This window comes from Dendropsophus ebraccatus, chromosome 15 (genome assembly GCF_027789765.1).
Source record: "Dendropsophus ebraccatus isolate aDenEbr1 chromosome 15, aDenEbr1.pat, whole genome shotgun sequence".
Lineage (NCBI taxonomy): Eukaryota > Metazoa > Chordata > Amphibia > Anura > Hylidae > Dendropsophus > Dendropsophus ebraccatus.
Window position 1 is genome coordinate 22,436,341 of NC_091468.1, and position 11,374 is coordinate 22,447,714.

Genomic DNA, 11,374 nt, shown 5'->3' on the forward strand with positions numbered 1-11,374 from the left:
ATCTAACCTGCTGATATCTCCCTGTAGCGCACAGAGGTGCTGAGGATTAAAGTATGTCTCTTACTTTCATCCTTGGTGCACTTCCTTTGCAGTTTGAATTGTAATCCTGTGTCCAGTAAAGCAGTTTAGAGCACTGGGGGCCGGGGCCAGCTACACTGATAAGCAGGCCAGAGCTCTGGGAGCAGTGCGCCAAACAGCCTTACTGGACACATGATTAAACTTTAAATTGCACGGGAACTGCGCCGAGGACCTAAGGTAAGAGAGATACCTTAATCCTCAGCACCCCTGTGCTACAAGAAGATATCAGCTGGTTAGATTTGTCTAACCTGCTGATAGTTTCCCTTTAAGTGCCTTTGTTATATATGGGGTTGTTTGCTTCTTGTCTGTTTAGCTTTGTTTGTTTGCATTCCTTATTCCTGCATAGTAAGTCTCTGACCTGCGCTGAACTCTGCTGGTAATGCGATCTGTAAGAAAGGCCCCGAGCCTGCGCCTTGATTCTTATGTTTTACTTCTATTTTGCTTCCAGACCGGGGAATTGAGGACAAAAATGAGTCAGTCTCATGAAGACAGTCTAACCAGCGTGGCCTGGAATCCTGATGGCAAGAGATTTGTAACCGGTGGTCAACGTGGGCAGTTCTACCAGTGTGTACGTGCCGTAACCATCCCAATACACAATTTACACATTTTCTGTTTTATTTGCCAGTTTCCATCCACAAAACTACAACTCCCAGTATGAGCAGGCAACCACAGACAGGCACTCCACAGACACTACTTGTACAGTCCTGCAACAACATAAGGAATTAATGGAATCTGAAGGAATTTAACATAAGAATATTTACTTTATCTAGGATCTAGATGGCAATCTGCTGGACTCCTGGGAAGGTGTGAGGGTGCAGTGTCTGTGGTGCCTAAGTGACGGCAAGACTGTTCTGGCATCAGACACTCACCAGAGGATCCGGGGCTATAACTTTGAGGACCTTACCGATAGAAACATGTAAGAGGCGTATTTTTCTTTTTCTTTCCCTACAGAGCATACCTATTCCTACATCCATGTACAGTGTCTCTTCTACACTGCAATCTCTTATGATGCGCCATAGTACTCTGCATTAGGGATGTCACGCCAATATTTCCCCCTTTTTTGTTTTTATTATAGTAGTTGGGGGTAGAAGTAGTATGGCTGACTCACAGCATAGTATGTTGGGGGTAGTAGTTGTATGGCTGACACACCATATAGTATGTTCAGGGTAGTAGTTGTATGGCTGACACAGTATAGTATGTTGGGGGTATTTGTTGTATGGCTGACACATAGCAATAGTATAGTATGGCAGATGCACAGTATAGTATGTTAGGGGAATTTGCTCTATGGCTGACACATAACACTAGTATAGTATGTTGGGAGTAATAGTATGGCAGATGCACAGTATGATATATTGGGGATAGTAGTTGTATGGCTGACACACAGCTATACAACTACTACCCCCAACATACTATACTAGTGTTATGTGTCAGCTATACAACTACTACCCCCAACATACTATACTAGTGCTGACCCACAGCACTAGTATAGTATGTTGGGGATAGTAATAGCTGTAGTGGAGCAGAACCTTCACATCCTGGCTCAGTCTCTTCTGCTCCATGCTGCCCGGTCCCGGCGTCACTCCCCATCCCTTCCCCTTCCACTGTGACTCCCGGCCCCCGCACACAAGCCGCAGCCTCCTCACTACTTGCTTCTCGTCACTGTACATCACCTGCTGTGTACGGAGCGGCTCGGATGCTGCTGACACTTTTGACAGCGCTGTTTAACTGTGTAGATGCCGCTGTCAAGTGTCAGCAGCAGCCGAGCCACTCCGTACACAGCAGGCGATGTACAGTGACGAGAAGCAAGTAGTGAGGAGGCTGCGGCTTGTGTGCGGGGGCCGGGAGTCACATCGGAACACAGCCCAGTATAAATAACGCCCCATGGTGACAGCGGCATGCAACCCTACACGGGCGGACCCGGCGGGTTGCAAAGGAGAGGTCCGCCGGCTGGTAGTGAGTTAACCCCCGACCGTGTCACATGGATTGTGGCACGCTGAACCACTCTGACCTACTTTGCAGCGCCCCGCTCCTGTTCACAGACCGGGCAGCAGAAGCTGGTGAGCCAGGGGAACGACGACACCCGGGACCGGGCAGCACGGAGCAAGAGCTGGTGAGCCGGGCGGGCAGCACACAGAACATGGCCGGCGCTCAGCTAGCCGCCGGCCAAGTTCTCTGCACTATACTTTGTTAAGCTGCGCTATTGCGCAGCTTAATATAAAGTATCGATACCAGGAAATCCTGGTACCGAACCTTTTTTTTTTTTTTGCCCTGAATATCGATAGTAGTATCGATATTTCGGTGCATCGTGCAGCACTACTCTGCATTAAATTTGACCTCATTATTGCTACACGTGTGAATGTCTGTCTTATTTAGTCTGTGATGAAGTGTGCCCTCTAACCACTACTTCTTTTCTTTTAGAGTACAAGAAGACCATCCTATCATGTCATTTACAATATCAAAAAATGGAAGGCTAGCATTGTTAAACGTAGCTACTCAGGTAATGTCTTCACTGCAGCTGTCGTTGCATATAATAAACGTGAAATAAAGTTGCAGATATATATTTTTTTTTTGTGCTTATTACTGTCCGCTTCATAGGATGCTCAGATCCATAGTGACATTGTATGGGAGGGAGGGGGTATGAAGGCTGCAGCTGGGCACCACCTCATTGACACTTGAGCTCTGAGCATCATATACAGCTGACAGAGTCCCTTTAAAGGGTTTATCCTGGGAGTAGAAAGAGTCTTGGCTGTTGTGCTCCACTTCCATGCTCTGTGTGTCTCAGTAATATACCTTACAAGAAGAGTGTGGGTGAGTCGTAAGTTGCAATCTTCTCGTTTGGGTGAGACAACGTCGGGACACAGTGTCCAATAGCTGCACAATGTCACAGTAGCATCTTGCAGCTATTGGACATCACTTGTGGGTGTGGTAACTGTCGGCTACCTGTGGCCACCACTAGAGGGAGTTTATAGTATGTATTTCTGGTAACTAATAGTGCCAGCATGTCCTGCAGATTACAGTATTGAGTTCTGTGTAGAGTGGGCAGTAGGCTGCAGGTCTATGCGGCCTCTAGTGGCGGCTGCCGGTAGCGTGTTTCTCTTTAATAACTATTTCACTTTGGTGTCAAATATTTCTGTTCTGCTCCATCATTGAAGCAGAACAATGAAAATAATGTGGTGGTGGTGCTGGATTTAATAAAAAATGGAAATTCGTGGTGCCTGACTGACCACATTGACTATTGTGATGTTCTTCAGGGGTTTTGGCATGATTTCCAGCATGTTACAGGAAACGGCAGGGCAACATGCTGCACTGTTTTGTCTGGGATTATAGCTATAGTGTATGTATAGTTTATCTTCTATTTGAATTCCTCACCATTTCCAAGATGTTATGTCAGTGAAAGTGAACATATGTTTACATTCAGGGGCAACTAGTTATAAGGAGAGATCATCAATATTCTTATCCTGGAAAATTCTTTTAAATTTCTTATACATTTTTACTCCAGGGTGTTCACTTATGGGATTTGCAAGACAGAGTTTTAGTGAGAAAATACCAAGGCGTGACGCAGGGCTTCTACACAATACACTCATGCTTCGGCGGTCACAACGAAGACTTCATCGCTAGCGGCAGTGAAGGTGAGACTCCCAGCCATATGATTGCTTTCTGTCTGACTGCATCTGTAGAAGGGAATATAAGGATCACTGCTGCTTTTCGCTCCTACAGATCACAAGGTATACGTCTGGCACAAACGCAGCGAGTTGCCTATTGCAGAGCTGACAGGCCACACACGCACCGTAAACTGTGTGAGTTGGAACCCACAGATTCCCTCACTGATGGCCAGCGCTTCTGATGACGGCACAGTTAGAATATGGGGACCAGCACCTTACATAGAAAACCAGGAGTTTGAAGGTACCTATGTAGCATATTGAACACTATCCCAGCATGAAGGGGGGTGGCTGTAAACCAGTTATCTTAAGCTTGTGGCTCTCCAGCTGTTGCAAATCTAAATCTACAACTCCTGGGTCTATCCAGTGTGCTACAGCTGGAGTGCCACAGGCATGACAGATATGGTTTGCCTGCAGGATATGCCATAAGTGTCAGATTATTGGGGGTTTGACTGTTGGACTGTTGGAAATAGCCCTATATGTGCATTTGCCATAATTAATGTACATTAGAAAGTTGTCTAACTTTCCCTAAGTAATAACATATTAAAAAATAGTTTTGGACGGAGTTGTCCTTTTTAAAGGGGTGGTCCAGCAAAAACCCTTTTCTTCCACATCAACTGATATCAGAAAGTTTTATACAGTTGTAATTAACTTCTATTAGAAAATCTCAAGTCTTCCCTGATTAGCTGCTGTATGTCCTGCATGAAATGTTTTCTTTTTAGTCTGACACAGCGCTCTCTGCTGACATCTCTGGCTGAGACAGGAACTCTGTCTCGGTTTTCTATGAATCCCCATAGAAAACCTCTCCTGCTCTGGACAGTTCCTGTCTCAGATAGAGTTAGCAGCAGAGAGCACTGTGTCAAACAAAAAAAAAAACAAAAAAAAAAAATATTTCCTGCAGGACATACAGCAGCTGATAAGTATGGGAAGATGTGAGATTTTTTTTATAAAAGTAAATTACAAATCTATATAACTTTCTGATATAAGTTGATGTGAAAGAGGTTTTCGCTGGACCACCCCTTTAATACTGCCAATTTCAAGCAAGGGACAGACTTTTGAGTGGTCTTGACACCACAGTGGAAGTTGAGCATTTGGGGGGGGGGGGGGGCGCGACAGGGTAATTAGGCTTTTTAGTTTCTGGACAACTCCTTTATGACTGGATGATTGTAGTGAACTGTTCATGAACCTGTAACCATTGTTGCATTGTAACTTTCCATTTCTGTTTTTTCGCCCCTCCTCCCCACCACCTCTCCCTCAATGCCGCCCTCCTTCCGCTCTAGAGGAATGCAGTAGCATGGACAGTTGATGGCGAATTATTTTTGTTTTTTTTTCTTTTTCGTTTATTTTTTTTCCCCCTTTTTGCTGAAGACGACTTCTCTAACTTAAAATTTAGTCGTATTTTTAAATGGCTTGGGATTGGTGCAAACAAAAAAAAATACAAGATTGATAGCGGGACAGACGCTTTTCAAGAGAAGTTTAAAAAAAAAAAAAAACTTAAAAACCGACAAAAAAAAAAAAAACCTACGAGTCTGGCGCCCCCTGTGGGGGGGCGATCATTTACCACCCTGCTTCATAGTCCCCAGCTCCGATGAAGCACGTCGTATAGATTGTTATTGGACACCGTGTTACCCCCCATCGGTTGTGAAGAACTGTGCTATATTCAAGCTGTCCATTGAACTCGGTATCTTTTTCCCTTCTGCCTTTTTGTCCGGCAGCCTCTACCATCCTTGTTGCTCTTCTGTGTAATGAAGTTTAATGCTTGTTTGGAAAAAAAAAACGAAAAAAAAAATTATTTAACAGTTTAGAAGGCTTGATAGATCGCTTTAGTCTGAGTATCCATTTAATAGGAAAGTATTTTCTCCTCTCGTTTCATGGATTCTTTCCGCCTTATTTAGCTTGAGATCTTTCCAGCTTGGTTCATGGATAGTAGCCTTACTTCTGTGTTTTTTTTTTTGTTTTGTTTTATTTTTTTTATTTTGAAACCCTCCAGAAACAAAGTTTGCAAAACAGTATATACAAAAAAAACTCCTATTCAACAATAACAAAAGAATTCGACTGTCAAAATCTGTAAGGTTTTGTCCTCTTCAGGATTGAGCAGAAAACGTGTGTTTACCCCCTTTCCCCCCATGTAATGGGTTAACAGCACAATTTTTTTTAAATAAATTATTTATAGGACTATAAAGAGTTCATTTTGTGTAAGTTTAACAAAACCAGCTTGATTAAGAGTCTCCACGGAGAAGACGGGGGGGCATTGATTTAGAGCCGCCCCTTCACCCCCTTCTTTAATGCACAATTATATGGTTGGGGATAGGAAGGGAGGAGGGGAGCGGTATTTTCTTTCCCCAGATGTTTTATATAGACATCCATTTGTTTTGCTGCTGATAACTGAATCTAGGTAAGAGAGGAGGTGCAGGCCTCATGGGGGCGCTCCATCAGTGTTTTTAGTTTGTGCTAAAAAGATTTGGGGGAAAGGGGGGGTGGTTTGCAGACATTAAAGTTGAAGAGCGGTGGCCCCCCCCATCTGCTCAGAATGTAGGTTTACTCTTAAGCATTACTTCTATGGTTGGTACCTATATGTAAGTGAACTATAAATGCATACAGAGCTATATTGTTTTGCATGCTTCCTGTTGGTTCCCAGGATTGCTGGCCCTAGCAGACAACTGTTAGATCTATAGCTATACAGCAGCGGATTGCAAGGTGCTCCTAAAATACAACTCTAAGCATACCTTTTAAAGGGGTTAAAAAAAAAGTCTGCTTTCGATTTTCCAGAAACGGCAACTGTTCTGTCAGGTTGGGTGTGGGGTTTTCCAACTCGTTTTCATTTAAGTGAATTGTAATACCACACACAACCTGAGGAGAGGGGTGGTGCTGTGTTTTTTTTTTTTGGTAATGTTTCCTGGATAAACCCTTTAAGCCTGTAGGCGTATATATTAAGCCTGTATAGCTACATGGTGAATTTGGACATGACACAGGCTGCCCGGCCAAAGATTGCAGCCTCACATGAAAGTGAATGTCATTGCTTTGCAACACACAACTCACTGTGACCACAAATCTGTCCTGGTTGGGGTTCTGACAACTGTCAGGTCATGGCGACTTATGTGCCGCAACACAACCACATGCACTTCTATCGTGTAATTACTAAATTCACTGTGTAACGTTGACCAATTTTAAAGTGGTATATAGCTGTAGTACGGCCATGTGGACTGGTGTACAATAATAAATCCTTCATCGAGCATGATCTATCCTAAGAAAGCAGTCAGGAGGCAGGCATAGTTTACACTCAGTGAGGAGTCCCATCCTTGTAGCACTGGCAGTGAGTGAATCTACAGTAACCAAATCTGCTATTAATTGACTTGGTCTTGAAAAAGTAGTTCTGCTTTTATTCTGGAAAAAAATCAGGTATGATACTGTGAGGCCTCAGCTGATCTGGATCCATTGTATGTAATCCTAGGAGACCGTAAACTGTCATACCTGATTTTTTTTTTTTTTTTTTTTTTTTTTTTTTTCCTTTTCCCTCTTCTTTCTCCGTGGATACTTTGATGCTACATTTTCAAGACTGTACAATGAAAGCTGCTTAGGCCATGGCTTTATATAGCAGCGATCGCCTTCACCTCCATTGTATAAGCAGCCATTCTGCCAGTGTATGAGTGAACTATATGGATCCTAAGCCGCTAGTTCATGGCTGTTAGGGTTCTGATTTATTTGGCAGTGTCCAGGTCTTCCAGCTTAATAGGAATCTGTGGCTTATACCCATTCATTGTAGTTTGACAAATGGCGATATTGGGTTGACTGGCCTGAGGTTATAGGAAACAAGGGGTGAGATAGAGATAGATATGTATATATTCTATTTATCTCCTTAAATAATAATTATAATAGGGGAGAGATCAGCAGCTACATATTATAACCCTAACAATGGTGATGATTATGGAAGGAGGGAAGGTTACACTGATGCCAATCGTCCATGTATTGCTCATTCTGTGCAGCCCCAAAAATTGTTACTACAATAAGATAAAAGCTTGAAGTACAGAGGATAGATCTAAGCTAGGGAAGAAGGAACCTATTCCCCCCCCCCCCCGCTGTTCTCATCAGGCATAATAAAATTGTAGTTTTGCCACAGGTTCCCTCTTCCCCCTGAACCCAACTCCCTTATGTCAACAGCTAATTCCACATGAACATCAATCTTTATGGATTCAGGTTTCAGTGCCGACCTTGCAAGTTTTATGTGAACATGTGTTATGTGCAACCATACAACATATTAAAGGTGGGGAACAAATCTGAGGTTTGGAAGACCTTATACCGAGGATTGTCTTCTGCTGTGTAGTTCCAGATATTTGGGGATGTGGATACTGACAATGCATTTGTTACACATATCTAATCTATGCAATATCGCAGGCATCTCCCGTCCTTTTCTTTGGAGACTATACCCTTAGGCTTTGCAGGGCATCCTATGTTGCTTTATGCCATGGAAGATAAGTGACTGTCTGTCCACAGCATTTTGCCCTAAAGTGTTTGGTTTTTATCTATGTATCCAATGTACTATCATCCCAAGAAACAGCACCACTCTTGTGTCATGCTTATTATTGCCCTATTCAGACTAATGTGGCAATACCAGACCCAGCCCCTGTACAAGAGGGGTGCTGTTTGACTTAATTTCTTGTGCTTAATTTCATATAACGCCTTTTAATGATCATACATTGAACATGCTCCATCTTTATCTAAGGACTATTTACAATTGTCCCCTCTAGGTTGCACTATAGGTCAATGTTATAGAAGGAAGTGGATGCTGGAAGTACTCCCCATATGGTTTACATGAGAAAATAAGGAAGGGGGGAATCCTATATCCTTGGAGGTTATAAGTGATTATATAACAATACTGAGCCCTATGTGGAAATTAGGTAAAACCTATAAGATAATGGGGTTTTATCACCAAAATTTATCTTTTGATTCACATTTCATATACTCTGCATCATAATCCACAGAAAACTTATATGGAAGAAGGTGAAATCCATGTTGATTTGGGAGTAGTAGCTCCTGAGTGAGGATGGGTTCACACTACAATACCTGAGTGGAGAATTACCGACAAATTCCGTACCCGTTCACGGCCGCACGCCTTTCCGCTAACTCCATAGACACCATTTTATGGGTGGCCCGATTCCGCTATGTGCCCGTGCATAAAATGGTGTCTGTGGCATGGGCGGAGAGGTGCGCAGCCGTGAACAGGTACGAGCTATGGAATCCGTCAAATTCTCCGCTCGGGTTCTGTAGTGTGAACTCACCATCAGAGGCAGAATTTTCATTGACTTGCTGCTGCTGAAGAGGGGTGAAAGCTGCAGGAAATCTGCATGGCAGATATGGAGTTTGCATTAGATTTATCTGTGATGAATTATTACCCTTTTGGTTTGGTCTACACAACAATTTTGGTCATGTGATCAATAAAGACATATGTAAGGTCAGTAAAGAGGGTTGAGCTGTGACCCAAAAGTGTTGGTGACTATAATCTAGTTGTTATCAGAAACCTGTCTTAACATGGATTTATTGCATTGTGATGCAACCCTGCTTATATAATTCCATGCAATGTGGTGACTTCCAGTCATGGCCAAAAGCAAAATGAGATTTTCCCCTGTATCTGTGGTTATGGCCTGTGTGAGAACACAATATTTTGTGCTAAAAACAGGATTGGGGCTAATGAAAGCAAGAAGATCCTGTCTGGTTCTTGCCACAAAAAAACAAAATCAGGTTATAACCTGAATCCAAAAATTTTGGTCCTACCCATTGTGAGGGTTTTTAATAATTTTTTTTGGGCCCCCTTAACATCAGGATTCCCTGGATGGAATTCACTCTCCTTTTAATTTTTCTTGTCCTTTGCTGGGCACAAAGCCGCCATTACAACTTGCCAAATACGAGTCTCTCTCTTTCCTCAACATCCCAAGTAATGTGGATGAACTGACCTGCCAGTCAGTAAGATTTCTGTGCAATAAGAAAAAAAATAAAAATAATGACAAAAAAAATTTAAAAAAGGAACCAACTACAGCTTCCGGCACCTTCTGTGCCGCCGCGTTTCACGGCTCCACTATATTTTTATAAGCCTAGAATTTACATACAACACCACTTTTTTTATTTTTTTCCTTTTTCATTTTTTTTTTTTTTTGTTCCTTTTCCACCCTTCTGGGTCCTGATTAAATATTCTAAAAATTTCATATGTTTTAGTATTAAGGTCAGATGCAGAAAATGGCATCTTCAGAAATAAAAAAAAAAATTAAAAGTTGATAAAAATGACAAAAGGTTTTAGGGGGAAAAGGTTAGAGAAAAAAGACCATAAAGCATTACGAACCAAGCTGCAGGGATCAAGACGAATAAACGTTTCATTGATCTCAGATTTTAAAGTTGTGGAGATTTGTCTGGAGTTGTGGTGGATCTAGTTAACACTTAGAGCTTTTTGGTATGTAATGACTATTTGCTATGGACTGATATTAAATGTTTCAAAAGAATGCTCTTACTATTTTATTTTTTTGTTCTATATTACGCCGTTTAAGTTACTTTGTATTATTTACCACATTAAAGTATAAAACTTCAGTCTCCAATATTTATTTTCACTGTTTTACTAATTCTTTAGGGAACACCAGTTTATTTCTATGTGTAGGATTTTATTATTTATATATATCCCCCCTCTTTGGGTCACTTTTTTTTTTTTTTTTAATTGTTCCTTTCCCCTCCTTGATGTCGGTGCACCGCACTCTACAGAAATACTTTGTATTACTTTCTTTCAAGTCAATAAACAGAACGAATAACTGGAGTGAAGTCATCTTTACACCCAATGAATGGGTATTGCAGGATTTTATTTTTTTTTTTTGGAGGGGGGAGGGGAATTGCTTCATATGGTAATGAAGTAAATGGCTTTATCTTGCCATTCTGCTTATCAGCCTTCTCAGAGTTTCCTAGCACAGGATCCAACTTTTCCTGGCACCTGGGGAGGAACGTCACAGAGGCTGAAAAGCAGGATGGTAAGAAAGCTTTACTGTAAATTTGCTCGTCCCTAGTCATTAAAGCCAATTCATGGTGAGAAGAAATTCTGCCACTTGTGTGGTTCCAGCTCTTAATCTTAGATTACATAGACAATCTGAGTACAAAAAGTTTACTGATCCTGATTTATATCCTGTAATTATACTCCAGAGCTGAAATCACTATTTGACAAGCTTTAGCCTGGTAGTGAACATGTCATGCTTGTTCAGTTCCTGGACAAATCTTCCTATGGCCATTTCTATTGTGTGAAGTTTCCTTTTGCAACACAGCTCTGGAGTATAAAGGCCTGTTCACACTGAGCTAAAGGTGAGGAATTTCCTTGCTGAATCCGTGCTTAAAATTCCACCTGGAAAATTTGTTGCAGTGCAATTTTTTTTTTTTTTTTTTTTTACTTCAATGGGATTTCTGATCTGCTTGCACACTAAGTGAATCTTGCCGCAGATTCAGTGCGCATTCCTTCTTAACTCTCCGGCAGTCCCATAGACTCCATTCTATGCTCAGGCAGATTCAACCAACCGCCCTAAGAATTGACAGGTCCCTTCTTTGGGTGGACTGAATCCGCCAGACCATAGAATGGAGTCTAAGGGACCAACGGCACGGCGAGCTATGAAATCCGC

General features: G+C 42.1%; 1 protein-coding gene across 1 annotated transcript in view; it reads left to right on the forward strand.

The window, feature by feature from the left end:
• Positions 1-10,530, forward strand: part of WDR26 (WD repeat domain 26) — a 42,990-nt gene extending 32,460 nt beyond the window's left edge. Inside the window, exons 10-15 of the mRNA XM_069955519.1 lie at positions 527-646; positions 849-994; positions 2,497-2,575; positions 3,578-3,707; positions 3,796-3,981; positions 5,018-10,530. Coding sequence (XP_069811620.1) covers positions 527-646; positions 849-994; positions 2,497-2,575; positions 3,578-3,707; positions 3,796-3,981; positions 5,018-5,043 — 687 coding nt within the window. The 3' untranslated portion in view covers positions 5,044-10,530. The remainder of the gene's footprint in view (positions 1-526; positions 647-848; positions 995-2,496; positions 2,576-3,577; positions 3,708-3,795; positions 3,982-5,017) is intronic.
• The last annotated feature ends 844 nt before the right edge of the window (positions 10,531-11,374 follow it).